At 36.1% G+C, this 23235-nt stretch overlaps 1 protein-coding gene across 3 annotated transcripts in view; it reads right to left on the reverse strand.

Moving 5' to 3' along the window:
• Positions 1–80: 80 nt before the first annotated feature.
• Positions 81–23235, reverse strand: part of LOC137391432 (multidrug resistance-associated protein 1-like) — an 82960-nt gene continuing 59805 nt past the window's right edge. For 2 of the 3 annotated variants that reach the window (XM_068077905.1, XM_068077907.1), the window contains 8 exons: positions 22502–22701; positions 16687–16825; positions 15177–15278; positions 12415–12561; positions 10191–10368; positions 5549–5696; positions 569–763; positions 81–232 (listed from right to left, as the gene is read on the reverse strand). In XM_068077905.1, coding sequence (XP_067934006.1) covers positions 118–232; positions 569–763; positions 5549–5696; positions 10191–10368; positions 12415–12561; positions 15177–15278; positions 16687–16825; positions 22502–22701 — 1224 coding nt within the window. In that variant the 3' untranslated portion in view covers positions 81–117. Of the gene's footprint in view, positions 233–568; positions 764–5548; positions 5697–10190; positions 10369–12414; positions 12562–15176; positions 15279–16686; positions 16826–22501; positions 22702–23235 lie in introns of those variants that run through there. The other variant, XM_068077906.1, reaches the window with a different exon arrangement.

Genomic DNA, 23235 nt, shown 5'->3' on the forward strand with positions numbered 1-23235 from the left:
TTGAACTGTATAAAAATGGAAGGTATCACGAGTGAAACAATTTTGATTCCTGAAAATGGCGCATAGGAATATATAGAGGAATAGATAAACAAGCGGAGAGAATGTAAAAGACGATTGCTATGTGAGGAGGTTGGATTCTTTAGCCAATGAGTAGAATATAGAGTTCTCTTTGGCAAGTAATTCTTGCGGTGGGGAAAACTCTTTGATCTCTCCAGCATCTAACACCATAACCCTACAATAAGAGATACTACAATGTAAAATACATGTTCATGCATGGTGAAGGTAGCTTAATTTAATGCATAAACATCCTGTATAAGATTTTAGGTTACCTTTTTGTACCAGTGAAAAATTTTTGTATGAAGTAAAATATAAAGAATGACTGATATATTTTAAAAAAACATAACAAACATCAAGAAACTCTCAATATTGTACTGCCTGTCAGGCATTCATTAGTTTTGACACGAGAATTACTCTCATTGATGCACATGAAATCTCAAAATGTTACAATTACATAAAACACTCCTAAGAGGTTTTTGGTAACAAATACTATCTAAGAATATTTCCCCACCTGTCATAGTCTATGATTGTGTTGAGCCTATGGGCTATAGTTAGCACAGTACAATCAGAGAATGCAGTCTTAATGGTGGCTTGAATTAGGTCATCGGTTTCTAGGTCGACTGCAGCAGTAGCCTCATCTAATATGAGTATCTTAGTGTGCCGCAGCAACGCTCTGCCTAGACATATCAGTTGCTTCTGTCCTAAACTGAAATGGAGAGTGTTTGTCAACTTAATTTTAAGGCAAATATGTGCATTTATTGACAGTAAAATTTCAGTTACCGTGAAACCTCTAATTGAACGCCACCTCCATTTGACTGCCACTATAAAATAGGGGTAAAAAAATAGAGCGCCACCTCCATTTGACCGCCACTTTCAATATCTTTGATCTTTGTGAACCCATAATATCAAGTGATTAGGAAAAATTTGTCCACAAAATCATATTAATAATGAATCACTTACGTTATTAACAATCAATTCTCTCGCTGTCCAACTATAAAGCTTTGCTTTTTTTTCGTTAAAACTTTGAAAGCAACACCATAGAAATAATCAGTAACGGTCTCAGGCTAATAGTGGTTCCTTGTTTAACACTTGTCTTTCTATTTCTAAGTACATGGAGCTGTATACAAATGGGTTTAAATTTACGATGGAAGATGAACTTTGAAGGCAACGCCATAGAAATAATTACTAACATCTCAGGCTAATAGTAGTTTCTTGTTTAACACTGTCTTGATACTTCAAAGAACATGCATATAAAAAACGGTTTGCAAATTTTGGGCCAAAAGTTACATTTAGCAAGCAAAATTTTACGCTTGCATTTGTGCTAAATGCAGTGCACAAAAGTTTTGCTCTGTCAAAAAATTGTTTGGATGCTAATATCAACTAGTTCAGCAACGCAGAAGAAAAGTTAATGCCAGAAGATATTGTGGAAGGTATTGGACAACTAGAAGATGTTCGTTCCATCGAAAGCAACAATCAGAACGCAGCTGTCCGAGCAAACAATGGAAATATTTTTGCTTTACAAACATTAGTTTTTGTTTCTGCATGTAATATAAGTATGGTTTGTTTATGTCACTTGTTCATGAATATATATTTGTATCATTTAATAGACTAGAAATTCCCCTGTCATACAGCCCACGACCAAAGTGATATTGGAAAAAGAAAGGGTACTGATGGTTGAGAAATGCAATATTCGCAGTCAAATGGCACAGCAGTGCAATAGGATAACTGCAATGGTAGCTGCAATGTACTGGGTGTTATTACCGTATAGGATGAATTTATTCGCAGTGCTATATTTCGCGAAAATTGCCATTTCATGCACATTCGCCGCTAAAAACTGACACTCTCTATGAAGAGTTAACTCTAGTGCGTTTTGCAATAGAGTTAACCTTATGCATGCGCACATTGCGTGTTTCGGCGTGCGCATACACCGAAACGCGGTATACACCAGAGCTTGCAACTACGAGTCGATCATGCAAAGCTATAAATTTTTAGCTGCGCTTAGAGGTTTTCACAAATATTCATCGATTTGGAGGCCTTTGATGAACCAACGATTTGTGGTAAGTAATGAGTTTTTTTCAAAACCATTTACTAAATTAGTTGAATTTTACTTTGGTTCTTCGGTATAACGCAATATTTATTTTTTCCATCCTTACCGCTTCATTATTTGTTTTAGTGTGAGAGAGAGATTTTTCATCATACACGCAAGCACAATGACTGCAAGGGTGGTATATGTCATTCTTAAAAGATCACCAATTATTCAGGGAGGTCTGGAAATTGAGGTAGAAGTGACCGCAGCTACTTACGAAGAAAATATATCTGTTTAAAAAAAGGAACAAAAACGCCTTTACGAGCACAAATCTTTGGCCAACCGGCAGAACTTTGCAATAGTAAGCCACGAGGAGAGTTCTGATGATAACTTCCTTACCAGCTATGTAGTAGCGAGAGAATCGCCTTTAACATCTATCCAAGACAGTGGCAGCGATATAGAGCTGTTATTACCAAAATAACTAATCAGAGAGCACCATTACACGCTAGTATTCACTTATCAAGAGTATCAGTTTAATTTTATTGCTCTAGACAACCGCCATATAGACTAAACTGTTTATATTTACTCCATTTATTGTTTGTAAAATTGTATTTGAAACATTTTATTTGTACACTCAAGTTTGTAATAAACTATAATATATCTATACATGAAATAAAATATATAATTTAATCATGTTTGCTGCAGCGATATCAAGGAGTTGTTGTCGATGAAGGGGTCTAGGTTGACTGGTTGCTTCTCTGCCAATATTTCTGTCACAGTGAATATTACTACTTGTCTCTAGTTTTCGTAATCGGAGTAGGTTATTTCATTCTCAATCTGCAGTAAACACAAAAAAAGAAAAAATATTAATAAGTGTTAAGAAAGTACAAAAACAATAGCTGAAGTATTTAATGAAAGCGATCGGTTTTTAAACTAACGAATTAACTAATGCAGTTAATTATGGAAAAAACGTATCTGCACTGCAACGCAAATACATACCATAATGTCCAGATCAGAATCATGATCGTCCTCAACTTCGGTATTAGAGAATGATGGAGTTGATTTCAATGTAAAAAGACTAGGAGAGATTTTTGCGATGACGAAGCCATGCCGAATAACTTGTGAAACCCTTGAATAATTTTGTAAAGTTTGATGCAATGGCAATAAAACTCGAAGCCCGGCGATGATTTTAAAGAAGTTTTGGAACTCGGCTACGTTTAGTACTTCTGCCTAGTGGCTATTTTTGCGATGACGCCATTCTGCATATCTTGTGACAACCTTGAATAATTTTGTAAAGAAATGTGATGCATTGGCAATGGTGTTAGCTCAAAACCCAGGCAATGATTTTAAAAATGTTTTGAAACTCAACTATGTTTAGTATTTATATTAAAAACCAGCCTGGCGGCTGGGTTTTAATTTTATGCAGTAGTTGTTCTCCCTTGTGATTAAAAATAGAACTAATTATTCACAGAATTTTATAATTTGCGGAGTTGTCTGTTCGCGAAATCGCGAATTTTTATAACCAACGAATATTTTCATCCTGTACGGTATGTACAACAAACAGCAATAATGAAAGGAAAAGATTATGTGTTTATATCTCTCCCCTGCAATAGGAGAAAGGCAATGTTAGAAGTAAAATGGCAAGCTGCTGTGTAATATACACATGCGGCGGGGGGGGGGGGGGGGGGGGCTGTATATCATTGGTCATAGCAACCAATATATCAAGAAGTTGTGATATTTATTTAAACAGATTTTAGCTGGTTGTCATAGAAATAGATGTATATCTATAAGAAAATGTAGGCCTATAACTTAATTTTGCAAATATTAAAAACGGCTTGGCAGTACCGCGATATTGGGCACAGCCGCAGTATCATCAACAAAATCTTTAGAAAAATAATAACAGTACATATTGCACACCATCGGTCACTATATACTTCGATCTTGTAAATTCGAATGATTATTCTTATAACTAAATCTCATAATCTTATAAAATCAAATAATTATTCTTACAATTAAATATTGTAATAATCTTATAAGAATCGTTAGAAAAATATCATCAATCAAATAATCAAAAAATTTTCTCGACATAAAGGGGCATTGTAGTTCAAATGATCAAAAATTGTCCTCGTCATAAAGGGGCATTGATGTTCGGCCCTAGCTTGTACATAAGTTGTAGTAAAGAATTTCGGCTAATGTTTTAAATAATTTAATGAAACCTTCGGTGATTGGACAAAAAAACATAGGCTGATAAACTGTACCACAATTTCGTACCTGTAAATCGGTCTACACCTCAAACGGTCTACGTTTATTACAGAAACCTTCGGATAAATTCGATTACAAGTAAACAATGCCATAGACTGGTGAAATGAACACAGTTTTCTCATGAAATGCGCACAGCTAAATAGTTCTACTATCTGTTGCACGGCTTTATTGGCGTATCGTAGGCTGGTCGTAAAACTTTTATTAAACTTTTATTAAACCAAGCTTTTCAAGCGTTTTGTGGCGATTTTCGGCCAAATTAATCTGTCCATTTGTGTATAATCCGATTAGGTGGGTAAGTTTTAAAATACTGTCGACAATTTACAAAGACTTGGTAACATATTTAAATAGGCTTATATGTGTTTTGTATCGTTATTATACTTTAAGGACTCTACAAAACGACGGTTAAATTTGTTGACGAGATTTCGAAACAAGGATTTGCGACGTTGTTGATGAATAATTTTCATAAGTTGTGTGCACATGCATTATCATAAAAACTCTCAAACTTCGCTCCGCTCGTTTGGTCGTGGGATTATCATTCTATAACTCATAAATATGCTGATTTATAGCATGCTATTTAATAGCATCCATGCGGCTTATGTCCTCAAATATGTCTTCAAATTTAGAATGAAATAAAAGTTGAAAATGCTGACAAATTGCAAAGAAGGACACAGGCTATAATATCATCGCAGGTTAATTGCAAGTAATAGATATTAACTGGTAGACATATTTCTCGGTTTCTCGATGCATATTTATTAAGAGATCTTTAATAAGTTGGAGGTAAGTTAACAGATTTATTGCATCCAAAGGTTTAATATCGCTCCAACAAAAAAAGAGAGCAAAATATAGACAAAAATCGCTTCGCTCGTAATAAGGCTAAATTTCTTTTCCAAAATTCAGACAAGCCATTTGCAAAATACACCGTCAGCCTCTATTTGAACACCGCCTCCAATTGACCGCCACTATAGAGGAAGGGATGACAAATAGAGTGCCATGGCGTTCAATTAGAGGTTTTGCGGTATTTCTTTGAAGCAAGGCGCCTATACATGGCAGCTAGGCACGAGCGTATGTGTATCACGTGACCATCGTTAAAATTATTTCTTGCATCTTGCGGATCAAGTATTCATCGAGGAAGACAACGACAACAGGTCTATGAGACAACAGGCCTCATAGACAGTTGAACTAACACCAAACAAACATCCTCACCTCAAATTCATGCCACTTTCTGCACACTCATAATCTAGTCCTCCCTCCAAAGACTGTACAAAGGATTTAAGGTTAACTTGGTCAAGCACCTCCCACAGCCTGTCGTCTGAATACTTTTCAAATGGGTCAAGGTTTGTTCTCAGAGCACCTGTTTTGATTTTGAATAGACTTACAATCTTACAAGACTTACAAGGTGCAGATTAAAGATGCATTTGCACAAAACTTTAGTAGATTTTATCAAAAGGTATCAGTATTTCTCTATCATTGCGATTGTTTTTGATGTCTGAAGTAATCTGACTGCCAGGATGTTTCAGGATTAAAATCGACAAAACTTGATTGCGACTAAAATGCTCAGAAGAAAAATATGCGTGAAATGACGTCACTAGTTGTCACCACTGGAATAGTTGATAGCGGTTATCACATTTAAGTTGCATCGCTACACGTCTCTAATCTATTGCTCTTTGTGACTATAGACATCATAATCGCACTTTTGCTTCATCTGACCGTTTTAGCTACAGTCAAGTTTTGTCAATTTTAATCTTGAAACATCCTGGCAGTCAGATCACTTCAAACATCAAAAACAATTGCAAATGATAGAAAAATACTGATACTTTCTGATAAAATCTAAAATTTTGAGCAAGTTCATCTTTAAGCTGAGTAGAATTCCAATTTTAATGCATATTCGATACACTGAATGACAATTCTAAGAATGTGTATTTATTTTCAGACAGTTTCAGACATTAATTTTATACTTATCAACTATAATACAGCCTTTACTATTATAATGAAAGCCTCGTCCGCCTGGTAGTCCGAAGCTGCGGTTAAAGTCTGAAGCTGCGGTTAAAGGTTGACATAAAAGAGTATTTGCACAGGATTCGAACACATGACTCAGCTTGGTGAACTGACAATCTAACATCTGCACCAATCAGCTACCACCTGTACCAATCAGCTAACACCTGCACCAATCAGCTAACACCTGCACCAATCAGCTACCACCTGTACCAATCAGCTAACACCTGCACCAATCAGCTACCGCCTGTACCAATCAGCTAACACCTGCACCAATCAGCTAACGCCTGTACCAATCAGCTACCACCTGTACCAATCAGCTAACACCTGCACCAATCAGCTACCACCTGTACCAATCAGCTAACGCCTGTACCAATCAGCTACCACCTGTACCAATCAGCTAACGCCTGTACCAATCAGCTACCACCTGTACCAATCAGCTAACACCTGCACCAATCAGCTACCACCTGTACCAATCAGCTACCACCTGCACCAATCAGCTAACACCTGTACCAATCAGCTAACACCTGCACCAATCAGCTAACACCTGTACCAATCAGCTAACATCTGCACCAATCAGCTAACATCTGTACCAATCAGCTAACACCTGCACCAATCAGCTAACACCTGCACCAATCAGCTAACACTTGCACCAATCAGCTAACACTTGTACCAATCAGCTAACACCTGCACCAATCAGCTAACACCTGTACCAATCAGCTAACACCTGCACCAATCAGCTAACACCTGCACCAATCAGCTAACACCTGCATCAATCAGCTAACACTTGCACCAATCAGCTAACACTTGTACCAATCAGCTAACACCTGCACCAATCAGCTACCACCTTTACCAATCAGCTACCACCTGCACCAATCAGCTAACACCTGCACCAATCAGCTAACACCTGCACCAATCAACTAACACCTGCACCAATCAGCTAACGCCTGCACCAATAGGATAACTGCATAGGTAGCTGTAATGTACTGGGTGTGGGTGTTATTATATACAACAAACAGCAATAATGAAAGGAAAAGATTATATGTTTATATCTCTCCCCCTGCAATAGGAGAAATGCAATATTGGCCAATATTAGAAGTAAAATGCACTGATATTATTAAAATAACCAATATTACTAATATAGTAATAATATGAAACCAATGCACAATTTTGTTTATATTTCAAAACGTCATAGCTAACAATATCAAGTGATATTTATATAGATTTTTAGAAAATCTATTTAAAAAAGTGTTTGGTCATGACAAACAGCAATAATGAAAGGAAAAGATTATATGTTTATAACTCTCCCCCTGCAATAGGAGAAATGCAATATTAGAAGTAAAATGCACTGATATTATTAGAATAACCAATATTATTAATATAGTAATACAGTAATAATAGAAAACCAATGCACAATTTTGTTTACATTTAAAAACGTCATAGCTAACAATATCAAGAAGTATCAAGAAGAATATCCAAACTTATAATTAAATATCGTAATAATCTCATAAGAATCGTTAGAAAAAAATATCATCGTCATTTCCTTTATTTACACTGCGTTGGACATCAATTAGAATACCAAAGTACTCAAATGTGTCTAAAATGTCAGTTACTTTGAAATCGGCAACGATGAAATGATTTCTGTACTCCTACGTTAATTACAGAAACCTTCGGCAATTCGACAATGCTATAGACTGGTGAAATGTGCACGTTATTTTTTCGAGAAATGCACACGACTTAATCGTTCTATTCTCTGTCGCTCGGCGTTTCAATTTCCGGTCTTAACTATGATAAAAGTGAGGCTTAGCAAGTTTTAATAACGATTTTTGTCTAAATTAATCTGTCTATTTGTGTATAATCCGATCAGATAGGTAAGTTTTAAGATAATGCCAACGGTTTACAAAGACTTGGTAACATATTTAAATAGGCTTATTTGTGTTTTGTATCGTTATTATACTTTAACGACTCTACAAACGATGGTTAAATTTGTTGATGAAATTTTGAGACAAGGGTTCGTCTCAATGTTGATGAATAATTTTTGGGAGTTGTGTGCACATGTGCATTTATCATAAATCTCCCAACCAATCGCTTCGCTCGTGTTTGGTCGTGGGATAAGTATACGTAAAGTATTTTGTATACAAACTAATAACAAAGGAAATATAAAATAATAGAAATATAGAAAAGGACACATGTAAAGTGTTTAGAAAAAGTTCATATAGAAAATAATAGAAATAGTTTTGTTAGATAAGTGCAGTGTTCTGTTAAAGGTCGCGCAGTCTAGTCTCCTCTCTTTTACGTTGTAGGATTTGGTCATTGATAGCCAATCGAGTGATGTGCTCCCTCGCGAAGTTGTTAACAAGTAAGTCATTAATGTTTCAAACTCGAAAGAGGGAAGAGTATGGTTCATATTGGAAAACGTTCGTTTCTTGTTAAAACGGTAAAATATTGAGAATTGGTTTGTGTGAGCCGATGAATAGCAACTTTAAGATCTTGAAATTGGATTTTACTGAGGGCGCCAAAATTTTTCAGTTTCCCTAATAATACGGAAAAGTATAGTTCAGTAAAATCTAATCTCAAGATCTTAAAGTTACTATTCTCAATATTTTACTGTTGTCACAGGAAGCGAACTTTTTTCAATATGAACTATACACTTCCGAAAGAGAGCAACAAACGATATTCTTGCGGTAATTTCGGTCATAGACTGGTGAAATGTGCACGTTTTTCTCGTGAAATGCGCACGACTTTATGGTTCTACTATCTGTCACACGGCTTTATGGGCGTTTGTTTGCCGGTCTCAATTTTGATTAAAAAGGCTTGTCATGTTTTAATGGCGATTTTAGGCCAAATTAATCTTTCTAGTTATGTATAATCCGATCAGATGGGTAAGTTTTAGGATATTGTCGACACTTTTCAAAGACTTGGTAACATATTTAAATAGGTTTATACGTGTTTTGTATAATTATTATACTTAAACGACTCCACAGAAAAATGGTTAAATTTTTTGATGGGATTTCAGTACAGGGGTTTGGGTATGGCAGTTGATGGATAATTTTTGGGAGTTGTGTGCACATATGCATTTATCATAAAGCTCCCAAACACTCACCTCGCTCATGTTTGGCCGTGGGATAATTGTACAGATAGTTATTCGCTGTGCTTTATCAGCACACCTGACCATCTTACTCACGGTGCACTAGACTACCAGGCTACTTGTAATAATAATGTTAACAAAACATGTTGCATCTGATGGTTTTATAAGTGAAAATGAAAATTATAGTAGCAAGTTATGAAAAAAGCCTAGCGTGTTAATGATCAGAACTGTGGTAGCCAATCAAATTTAAGCACGCATAACTCAAGTATTCTATTCTGACACGTGTTAATGATCAGAGCTGTGGTAACCAATCAAATGTAAGCACGCATAGCTCAAGTATTCCATTCTGACACGCGTTAATGATCAGAGCTGTGGTAGCCAATCAAATGTAAGCACACATAACTCAAGTATTCCATTCTGACATGTGTTAATGATCAAAGCTATGGTAGCCAATCAAATGTAAGCACACATAGGTCAAGTATTCTATTCTGACCCGTGTTAATGATCAAAGCTATGGTAGCCAATCAAATGTAAGCACACATAGCTCAAGTATTCCATTCTGACACGTGTTAATGATCAGAGCTGTGGTAGCCAATCAAATGTAAGCACACATAACTCAAGTATTCCATTCTGACATGTGTTAATGATCAAAGCTGTGGTAGCCAATCAAATGTAAGCACACATAGCTCAAGTATTCCATTCTGACAAAAAGTTCTAAATAATAACAAAATACAGAAGTGAAAGTGAAGCCTAAAAGATGTTTACCGGAGAAGACGACGGGATCCTGAGGGATTATGGTTAATACGTTGCGAAGGTCATGAAGTCCGATGGCACCGATTCTGACATCATCAATGTAGATAGCCCCTTCAGCTCCCTCCAGAATTCTAAACAGGGCGAGAGTCAGTGATGACTTTCCGGCACCAGTGCGACCACAGATTCCGATCTGTAACTCATAGATAAATATGCATATTAAAATGTAGGAGAGTAACTAATTGAGAAACTCACTTGTGATAGATGTAACAACATCAAACAACAGTTTCTGTTGAACGTTAACACAGGCTGCTAGGTACTCTGGGATATTGAAGCAGAAAATCACAACAAGAGAATCTTTAGACAAATGCATATATCCAACAGCGGTCGGTGTTTTGAAGAAAATAGTTTATAGACCTAAGCAGAGGGTAGTAGTCCTACTGGAGTGAGGGTGTCACAAAATGAGGTTAGTCGTCAGATGGGTGGTTGAAAGAGTCTTTCAATCTAAACAAGTCAGTGTTTTATGGTAACTATAGGCAACCCTGATGACTCAAGTTTTTAATGCCGAGTATAATAATATGAGAGTGGCATTGTTAAACTGTAATAGTTTTGTCATAAACAGCTCTACAGATCTCAGCCAACAGTCCCTAAAGGGTCATGGCAAACAAATTTCAATGCCATCCACAACCCAAACTTGTTATAATAAAATTTAAGAGATTAAAAGCAGGGTGAAACTAAGCTGCCTGAGTAAATAATAAAATATTGCAACAACCGGACCTTTTCGTCTGCCCAGATTTAAAAAGAGCCTTTCTCAGTTGTGCCCAGGTACATAACAACAGCAGGATACAGTTTATTCTCTTACGACCTAAAGACTTGACATTATTCTAAGACTGACTATATTAATTTAGCCTGAGTGTCGACGTTTAAAAATCAGGAGCAACAAGCAAACTAATATTAGCATTCCCTGTAGGATTGAACTTGGGGCAAGAATAAATTACTGTTTGGAATTGCCTTGTCATGGAAAACACAAACAGTGAAAAATATCTGTAAACAAATTAATAAGTGTCAAGTTTACAAATCAAGTTTTAAACTTCAAATATTGAGAATGACTTTTACAATTAACTTTTGAACTTGTAAAAAGCAACTGTGTTGACCTACTACCCACTTACTACTACCCACTTACTACTACCCACTTATTACTACCCAGTTACTACTACCCGCTTACTACTACCCACTTACTACTACCCACTTACTACTAACCACTTACTACTACCCGCTTACTACTACCCGCTTACTACTACCATGAACACAACAATAATAAATGACTCAGTACTTGGCATGTATGAATTTATAGCGAACGCAAATTTGCAGTGATAGTTCCTTTCCAATGTGAAGTTTTTGTTAGCTAAAGGAGAAATAAAGCTGCTGGTCAGTAGGTGACACTGGTGAATAAGTAAGTGACACTGATAGAGCAGTAAGCGACACTGGTGGATAAGTAGGTGAGACTGGTGGATAAGTATGTGAGACTGGTGGATAAGTAAGCGACACTGATAGATCAGTAGGTGACAGTGATGGATCAGTAGGTGACAGTGATGGATAAGTAGGTGACGCTGATGGTTCAGTAGGTGACAGTGATGGATATGGTAAGTAAGTGACGCTGATGGATCAGCAGGTGACACTGATGGATAAGATTACAATAGGCATGTCGGATTCATGATTAGCTGGTTGAATCCTGAGCATTGCATAGAATTATCGCAGAAACTCTTAAATTATTCGTATAATCCCATCAACTGCTCACGGCAAAAAGGTTTGCACAACTGCAAAAGTGCTGTACTATGACCAGCACACATAAATCTTTTAAAATAATAGGGACGACAAAAATTGATGTTCAAGCGATCACAAGTAACTATTCGGCTATAACACAAGGAATAAGCATCTACCAAAGAAACTAACAGACGTAGCTTTGAACCAAATTCTAGTTTTCAATGCATGCAAGGACTTCAACATTATTTTCAACGAAGCAATTAAGCGAATGTGTAGAATAAGGTGTAGAATAAGGTGTAGAATAAGGTGTAGAATAAGGTGTAGAATAAGGTGTAGAATAAGGTGTAGAATAAGGTGTAGAATAAGGTGTAGAAAAACAACAGTGTCTGTGTTAAGTTAAGGTTAAGCAAGAATATAAAAATGCTATAAAGCAGCGATATAACATTACAGTCATCGATAGTAGAAGGTAACAGACCTTTTCACCTCCAGCAATGGTACAGGAGATATTCTTGAGCACCAGATCCAACCCCTCTCTGTATCTCACACTGTACCCATCAAACACTATTGAGCCGATGGAGGGCCAACCAGGCAGTGGTCTATTACAAGCTACTTTCCAGTCAGCCTACCAGTAACAGTTACATGTATTTGTATCTTATCATTCGTGAGAATCAATTTACAGCCCAGCTAGAGTTGTCTGTCCATGACAAAACCATAAATAGATAAATTAATGTATCAATGTGTGGAATAAGGATCAACGTATCAGTGGCTCAGTTCATTTCACAAAACACCAATACAGCCAGTTTAAAGCACATCTTTACTATCGCTGGTTTATATTACAGCCGTTGCTATCGGTTGCTATCGAAACATTCTAAATCAGCTCTTGAGTGTACAATGGCTTATGTAAAACTGCCATTACTAATTAGCCAATGCAGGCTCTGATTGGCCAATACCAACAGCCATATGGCACTCAAAAAGCTACCATAAACAGGTTTATAACAGTTTCATCTGACGCTCTAGCAGCTCCTTTAAGCCTGGTCCTCACTCCACCGTGAACAGCCGGAGGTGTGCCTGCGGTCTTCGGTGAAACCCGAGAAGGCTGTATGTTCTCAGCGCCTATGGTAGCAGCGGTGATCACGCAACTAAGGAATTGCCTGCTTCTACACAACAGTATATTTCTACACAAGGTGTTAAGATAAAACATGTGTTTCTGGGCCAAGGTCATATTAATTCCTCTACTGTAATCAGAAATGCGGATGAATTGGAAAAATGAAATTACGGAAATCATACGCAAAATGCATTCTGGGCGCGCAAACCGCCTGTGCGTGGTTCTCACCACCGATGACATCCTGCAACCTACGCCGGGAACAGTAGAAAAGTTCAAATCGCTGAGCTTTGCCGGCGGCCAGTGCCGGCAAAAAAATTGCCATTGACTTTCGCCGGCAGTTCTCAGCAGCCGTCAGTTGCACCACTGCCGCTCCTTACGGTGGAGCGCTTTACAGAGATGGGCACTCGAGTTAACACGCTTGCTCGAGCAAGCCTTAGGGCTTAATCACAAATGAATTGAATCGATTCTTAGGTATTTTTTACTTGCTGTAGAATTAAATTGACTCGTTGAATCCTACCAGTAAAATTGAGTTCAACCGGCTCATTACTGTCCTCATAGACAGATCATAGACAGATCATAGACACACCATAGACACATCATAGACACATAATAGACACATCATAGACACATCATAGACACATTGACTTGATTCTCTATTTTCAATAAGCAAAACGACTTGAGTCAAAATGCATCAATGCTCCCCTTTATTATTACTACCTCTATGATTTGTACTGCGTTAACGGAAAATCCATAACGGAAAGTGATATCCTAAGTAACCCAATCTGTTATTTGATGCGTGCTAAGGCGAAGGTGCCAGTGCAGTCCAATGTTGCCAGTCGCACACATTTCTACAAGATCTCGATATCACTGCACATATTGATATAGCGCAAACACATTGATCCCAGATCACACAATCTCGCAAACTTTGCCACAATAAACTTAGGATGTTGGGTTGTCATTTTTCCAAAGAAAAACAAAACAGCTGGTTTTTTCTTTTTTTTAGTTTTTTCGGCTTTGAATTTTCTATTTCCAGTTTAAGAATGAAGATGAAAAGAAAATATGTAAGCCCTGACCTAAACGCATTTCCGCTAGTGAAACTCTTCCAAAAGATATTCAATAAGGACGTCAGATATTTCTAATGACTACATCTTTATATAAGAAAATGAAGGTTTGCATTGTAATCAAACAGCAAAAATTATAGCGCTTTTCTCCTGCAGCCAGTTTTAGTAACGACAAAAATATTAAACATTCCTTTTGTTTGTCAAACACATTGATTCTTTTCTCCTGCAGCAGTGTATATCCTATCATAGCTTGTACAAGTTATATCTATTCCAGTCTATTAATATCACCGTAGTAACAGTGTACATCCTATCATAGCTTGTACAAGTTTTATCTATTTCAGTCTATTAATATCACCATAGTAACAGTGTATATCCTATCATAGCTTGTACAAGTTATATCTATTCCAGTCTATCAATATCACCGTAGTAACAATGTACATCCTATCATAGCTTGTACAAGTTATATCTATTCCAGTCTATTAATATCACCGTAGTAACAGTGTATATCCTATCATAGCTTGTACAAGTTATATCTATTCCAGTCTATCAATATCACCGTAGTAACAATGTACATCCTATCATAGCTTGTACAAGTTATATCTATTCCAGTCTATTAATATCACCGCAGTACCAATGTACATCCTATCATAGCTTGTACAAGTTATATCTATTCCAGTCTATCAATATCACCGTAGTAACAATCATAAGTAAAACTGATTTCTCCCCAGAAAAATTTACATTTATATAAAATATCTAATCTCTAAAAAATTTAAAAAAGGACACAACTCCTATGTGATTTGTGTAAGTGAAGCAGAACAAAAAACCAACACAAATTATAAGCACAAACCTTAATTTTTTTTCAAGTTTGTAAGATAACTTACCGAAGTATTAACTTTCCCATATTCATTACATTCACATTTTCACAGAACTAACTAGATGAGAGCGCAGTAGACTCAAGATTGCATGGCTATTATCTTAGGTTGGGGTGACAAAGAAAGACAAGGAAATACTTAAGAAATAAGCTAACATAGTGACAGAAATTGTGGATGAATAGAGGGTGCGGGTACTAACCTCGGTGTCCAACCTTGAGTATTCATTCACCCGCTCTACAGCCACTATGTTGTTCTCCAAGTCACTAGTCATCCTCACTAGACAGTTAAGGGTGTTGGTCACCTAATTCAAGTACAGGAAGCGCTGAACATCAACTTTAATGAACTGACTATTCAGTTATTATCATTTGATACTAGCTAATGTATCTAAAATCAACTGTTTTATCTGTATAGCTTGGTAATAAAGTTTGTAGACGCTGAGGTGAATAGTATTAATGACAACACAATTCGGTTTTCATTATTAACCATAGCATACATTCCGCAAATGTTTAGCTTTGCCTTTTGCGATTAATATCCTTTAGACATAACTATTTGAGACAAAATTTATGAAAAAAAACATCCTAATCAATAATTAATTAAACAACTTGTGTCAAATACATCCCCAGGCTTTCTTGGCATCAATTGTTTGCATATGATGAATATACATAATATCCCGATACAGTGCTATAGAATATAAATGTTGTTTATGACTAGGATGTATCGCCACCCCACCACTACATTATTTGAATAAAGCCTCCATTATCTGAACAAAGCCTCCATTATCTGAACAAAGCCTATATTATCTGAACAAAGCCTATATTATCTGAACAAAACCTACATTATCTGAATAAAGCCTACATAATCGAAATATCTTAGAAATTATCTAGTCTCTATAATCAGTATTTTACATCTATTATTATCTAGTCTCTATAATCAGTATATTATATCTATTATTATCTAGCCTCTACAATCAGTATGTTATATCTATTATTATTTAGTCTCTATAATCCGTATATCATATCTATTATTATCTAGTCTCTATAATCAGTGTATTACATCTATTATTATCTAGTCTCTATAATCAGTATACTATATCTATTATTATCTAGTCTCTACAATCAGTATGTTATATCTATTATTATTTAGTCTCTATAATCCGTATATCATATCTATTATTATCTAGTCTCTATAATCAGTGTATTACATCTATTATTATCTAGTCTCTATAATCAGTATGTTATATATATAATTATCTAGTCTCTATATTCAGAATATTATATCTATTATTATCTAGTCTCTATAATCCGTATATTATATCTATTATTATCTAGTCTCTATAATCAGTATGTTATATCTATTATTATCTAGTCTCTATAATCCGTATATTATATCTATTATTATCTAGTTTCTATAATCAGTATATTATATCTATTATTATCTAGTCTCTATAATCCGTATATTATATCTGTTATTATCTAGTCGCTATAATCAGTATATTACATCTATTATTATCTAGCCTCTATAATCAGTATATTACATCTATTATTATCTAATCTCTATAATCAGTATACATGTATTACATCTATTATTATCTAGTCTCTATAATCAGTATATTATATATATTATTATCTAGTCGATATAATTAGTATACTACATCTATTATTATCTATCGTTATTATTATTCTCAAGTCAACAGTGCAACAAATGCTTACACTTGTTGAATAGGAAATGGAGAGACCAGCGATACCAGCTGTCAGCGTTTTCACACTCATATTCCGACTGATGACAGCGAGCATAACTGCCGATAGGACTATACAAGAACCTATGAACTCTAGTCTTACAGCCAACCACCTGTCAATATATGTTGTTATAAAAATGAGTGATGCATAAACATCAGACTAGTTGCAGACATCTGCATAGGAAGGAAAGGGTCTAACTCGAGGACAGAAGCAACACAAGTTAAAGATGCTGTCAGTTTTGTATGGGAGAAACAAAAGTGAGGTAACCACAGAGACAGCTGTTACCATATCATAAAGATGTTTCTATTGGTTGCTTGGCTTGTGACTTGTTAGTTAAGACAGTTGTGTAACCGTGTAATAAATATAAAGGAGGCAAAGGAGCATACAGAATTTGTTTAGATGACCAACATACTGATGCTCCATCATTGAGCAATATACAAGGACTTGACATCACATTGATAGAAGCAGTATTGAAATAAAAGGTGCTAATCAGTTGACGCATTGCAGTTTTAAGTGGAACATTCTAGAGTAAGCACATGGTATTTCTCTGTAAAACATTCTAGAGCAAGCACATAGTATTTCTAACTGGAGCATTCTAGAGTAAGCACACGATATTTCTCTGTAAAACATTCTAGAGCAAGCACATAGTATTTCTCTGTAAAACATTCTAGAGCAAGCGCATAGTATTTCTCACTGGAACATTCTAAAGTAAGCACATGGTATTTCTCACTGGAACATTCTAGAGTAAGCACATGGTACTTCTCAGTGGAAAATTCTAAGGTACGAATGTTTCACTGAGAAATACCATGTCAAGGTATTTGTCATTTGAAACATTATGTCAAGGCATTTGTCAAGGTAAATTGCTAAACAAAGGTATGGGAGGGTTTGGAATTCAAATTTGGGGTTAAAAGCTAAGTTTTCAAGAGTAAGAAATCCAGTTTGCAAACAATGGCCAAGAATACAGAGAATTATAATACTGGGAGAAGGTTAGGTTTTCAAATAAGAGGTAATAAATGCATTGAACAGTTACATAAAGGATAAAAGTAATGGATGCATTGAAAGGTCCTGTTGGACCATATTAAGGTAAAGCAATCTATTAACAACATGTTGGTCAACAGAGACTTTTATGCAGTTTTCTTGTAACTGGCTATAATGCGTGTGTATATTTGGGCATGGCTCAGAAAACAACTAGATTCTCGTTTGCATTCTCGATAGTCATTTGATCCTGTGTGGTTGTTCAAGGCAGGCAAAATATTCCGCATAAAAACTCAGCTTCACAACATGGTATTCATAGAGTGCTTTATCAAACATTTAAGAGCCTTTAAAAAAACTTGTTATCCTCAAAGGAGCTAGAAACTGACACACACTGAATGCATCAGTTATGAATGCATCAGTTATGAATGCATCAGTTATGCGTGTGGTTTTTAACTTCCATGACTTATACACTGGCAAATTATGATATGGATGCAATAAACAATATAATGATATGGTGGCAGTATTAAATACATGTTACAGATGATGATAAGATTGTAGTATTATGCGAAAGAGCTGGCCTGAGGACCATGGCGACTGCAAACTGGGCAGCTATGTAGGTACAGCGAGGACGGTCAGACCCGGGACAGTAAAAAGGGGCTAGACTCTGCAGCTATACAAAGATGGGCTGAGCCTCCAATCAATGCACAGAAAGAGTGTAGGGATGACGAAAGAGAGATACACTCATCCATGCTATCACTTATAAATTATCGACTGTTATATACCGTAAAACCTCTAATTGAACGCCACGTCTATTTAAATGCCACCTCTATTTGACCGCCACTACGAGAGAAAGGTTGAAAAACAGAGTGCCACCACCTATTTATACGCCATCTCCATTTGATTGCCACTTTGACTATTTTTGATCTTTATGAATTCGAATGATTCTTTATTAGTTCTTGTTTAACGCGGTCTTACTACTACTACTACATGAACTTTCAGAGCAATGCCATAGAAATAATTACTGTCTCAGGCTAATAATAGTTCCTTGTTCAAAACGGTCTTGATACTTTGAAGAACATGCATATAAAAACGGCTAGCAAGTTTTGGACCAAAAGTTACGTTTAGCGAGCAAATTTTTACGCTTCGCATTTGTGCTAAATGCAGAAGAAGAGTTGAGGCCAGAATATATCGTGTAAGGTACTGGACAGCTAGAAGATGTTTGTTCCATCGAAAGCAACAATTAGAACGCAGTTATCCGAGCAAATGATGGAAATATTTTTATTTTAAAAATGTAAATTTTTGTTTCTGCACATAATATAAGTATGGTTCGTTTATGCCACTTGTTCATGAATTTATATTTGTATCATTTGATAGATTATTCCACGACCAAACACGAGCGAAGCGATTGCGTGGACGCTTTATGATAAATGCATATGTGCACACAACTCACGAAAATTATTCATCATCGGCCGTAACCAAACCCTTGTGCCGAAATACCATCAAAAAATTTAACCATTTTGTGTAGAGTCCTTCAAGTATAATAATGATACAAAACACATATAAACCTATTTAAATATGTTACCAAGTCTTTGAAAAGTTGAGACAATATCCTAAAACTTACCCAGTTGATTGGATAATACATAACTAGACATGTTAATTTGGCCTAAAATCGCCATTAAAACCTGACAAGCCTTTTTAAATCAAAATTAAGACCGGCAAACAAAACGCCAATAAAGCCGTGCGACAAATAGGAGAACTATTAAGCCGTGCGCATTTCACGAGAAAAACATGCAAATTTCACCAGTCTATGGCATTGTCCAATTGCTGAAGGTTTCTGTAATTAACGTAGATGTACTGAAAAGTAATCGTTTCTTTTTTGCCGATTTTATTATTCGATTTATAAGATTATTACAAAATTTAATTATAAGAATAATCATTCGAATTTACAAGAATGAAGTATATAGTGACCGATGGTGTGCAATATGTTACTGTTATTACTTTTCTAAAGATTTTGTTGATGGTATTACGGCTGCACACAATATTGCGGTACTGCCAAGCCATTTTTAATATCTGCAAGATTAAGTAATAGGCCTATATTTTCTCATAGATATACAGCTATTTCTATGACAACCAACTAAAATCCGTTTAGATTTTTAAATTCAGCATAATTTTTTGGATATAAATTCGGAAATCTAAATATCACAACTTCTTGATATTGGTTGCTATGGCATTTCATTGGTTTTCGTTTGCCAAACTTTAACACCAGTTTTCTCAGAACTATGTTTTCGCACTAATGGTAAACATGTATTCAGTTTACTAACCATAAAATCTGCTGTAATTAAGCTGGAATCAAATTTTTTTCTCAAAATAACAGAATTTTCTCCTTCTGCTAGTGTAGATAACTCTAAATCTAACACACCCGACTTAACCATGGTTTCTGTGACATGACCCATTTCTTTAATTTGCTCCAGTTTATAAAAAACCTCCAGACACATGTGAATGCTAATGCTTGCTTTCTGTTACAGATACTGTCAAAACCATTCTACATTCAACACAACCAACTTTCAAACTGTATATTACACAGCAGCTTGCCATTTTATTCTTAATATTGCATTTCTCCTATTGCAGGGGAGAGATATAAACATATAATCTTTTCCTTTCATTATGGCTGTTTGTTGTACATAATAACACCCAGTACATTACAGCTACTATTGCAGCTATAATTGCAGTTATCCTATTGCACTGCAGTGTCATTTGACTGCTAATATTGCATTTCTCAACCAGCAGTACCCTTTCTTTTTTCCAATATCACTTTGGTCGTGGGCTGTATGATAGGGGAATTTCTAGTCATTATATAACTTATAAATATGCAGATTTATAGCATGTTACCCTAGGACAATTATATTTCGCTAGTATTTAGTTTCGTGAGTAGCATACAGAGTAAAATTTCGCTGGAACTTAATTTCGCAGCTCTGATGAGTGCGAAAATATAGTGATGTGAAAATAAATGCAGTGGAACAAACATTAGATTCCTCAGGTCCAGTTAGCTGGTACGAAATATTTTTTTAATTTGGGACTACCGTACTGTTTGGACTATAAACTGCACCTCTATATAAGCTACATGTGCTTTATTTTCCAAAAACGATAATAAAACAATACATAAGCCGCACCTTACTATAGGCCGCAGAACTAAGGACTGTGCTTTTTAACGCCATTTAAAACGGAACAGTGCAGAACGGCACAGTTTCGTATTATCCGACGCTTTTTAACTTAGTGCCTAACGGGACAGTACCGTAAGGCATTGTTTCGTATTTTCTTTCACAGCTAAAAGTGCACTAATTAGAGATTCCCGTTAGTGCGCCCTAGCGGTGAAAGAAAAAGCCACAGAATAAGCCACAGTGATTAGCCGCACCCTTGTAGGCCTACCTATAAGCCGCATGGCTCAAATCATCAGAAAAAAGTAGCTGCTAATTGTCCGAAAAGTACGGTAGTTTGTATTTGTGAACCGCAGGTAGAAATGTGTAGGCTAGATCAATAATGTAATTTGATCGCTTGCTGCCATTTGTTTCCTAGACTATCAATGACGTCAAAGCCGCAGTGACTGATTGGTACCAATATTAGAATTCAAGTATTTATAGCACGCGGTGGCCATGGCACCGGGTTGTTATTGCTTTTGGTTGGTAATAAAATTCATCACCACAATAATTATTATTCAATTTTATGACTTTTCCTACCAGACTGACATCCTCATCAGTTACAAATTCAATGACTAAACTAATATCATCATCTTCTTCATTTGTCTAGGCTTTTCCAAAAAAAATTTATTATCTTAATTTGTTTTGCCAAGCTGCTCAGTCGGTGTATTAGCTATAATGGGTTTAGCAAAACTTGCCCAATGAGCCAACCACACACGAAAATTGCCTGCATTTCTAATATGACGATTTTATTGTGAATATCAATGAAGAAAGCCATTTATTTTCGCGTTTTCGCTAGTTCGTTATGATAGTTTAGTTTCGCTCATGAAATTTTCGCGAGAGGCTGTTGCCGCGAAAACGCGAAAGTTAGGTGCCGCGAATACATAAGTGTCCTAGGGTAATAGCATCCTCACGGTTATTTTAACACGGCTTACAATGGATCAATGCTCATAACTTCACTTCTATTGCACATAAAAAGCTAGTTTTGGATACAAAATGTAGCAAACATATCAATGAGCGCAAAGAGCTCTTATGCAACATTATTAAATAATGGTATAAAATAAAAATATGTCTTCAAATTTAGAATGAAATACAAGTTGAAAATGCTGACAAATTGCAAAGAAGGACACAGGCTATAATATCATCGCGGGTTAATTGCAAGCAATAGATGTTTACTGGTAGACATATTTCTCGATGCACATTTATTAAGAGATTTTTGACAAGTTGAAGGTAAGTTAGCAGATTTATTGCATCCAAGAAGTTTAATAATCGTTCCAGTGGAAAGAGAGAGCAAAATATAGGCGACATTCACTTCGCCCGTAATGGGGAAAATTTATCTTCCGAAAATGTTGATGAGCTATTTGAAAAATAGACCGCCAGCCTCTATTTGAACGCCGCCTCCAATTGACTGCCACTGTAGAGAACGGGTTGAAATATAGAGCGCCCTGGCATTCAATTAGAGGTTTTACGGTACTTTATTCAGAGCACAAATATATTATTGATATTAACTAAAACTGTTACCTTGGTGTGGGTAAGTAAAATGTTAGCCTGAAATCCTTTACAATACCAATTAGATATGATGATAGAGCAGTAGATACCTAGCAGTAGATCTCACACACCTGTTAGATATGATGATAGGGTAGTAGGCCTGCTGGTGTTTGTCCACCCTACATAAAGATTCACTCATAAAACTTCCTTGTTTCTTATAGGCCCTGATTGTCGCGGCTCCCTGTATGCTCTCTTCAAAATGACTATAAATAGGGGAGAGATTGACAGACTCTATGCGCTTCAGTTGGCGGCTTGTCGCTACATAGAACCTCTACAAGAGACCGAAAAACTGCTAATGGAATGTACAAACCTTTCTGCTCATTGGACTCACTAGAAATTAAAACAACACGATGAAGACGATCACGCAAAGAAAAAACCCAATTTTACCACTATCAAACTAGTTTTATATATACCAATGCTTACAAACACTCAAATACAAGACGCTCCATCTTTACTCAATGGAAGGTCAAAGTCCTTCATCGGTTAACCAATGAAGGACTTTGACTACATTGTTTAATTTACTTCCTACCGTCCTCCCTTGACCCCAACACGACTCCTAGGAACCCCTGAGATCATACAACTAAGCGTGTAAACAATGTAATGACGAACCAGCTATTTAGTTGAAAACACTAGACTTGCAATAAACACCAGACTTGCAATAAACACCAGACTTCCAATAAACACCAGACTTCCGATAAACACTCACTAGATCTCCAGTATATTGTTTATCCGTTTTGATATCTACTTCATGCGTCAACACTGTGATACTTTGAAGCAAGTATTTATATATAAATACATTGTTTTC

The sequence above is a fragment of the Watersipora subatra genome, chromosome 3, assembly GCF_963576615.1.
Source record: "Watersipora subatra chromosome 3, tzWatSuba1.1, whole genome shotgun sequence".
NCBI lineage: Eukaryota > Metazoa > Bryozoa > Gymnolaemata > Cheilostomatida > Watersiporidae > Watersipora > Watersipora subatra.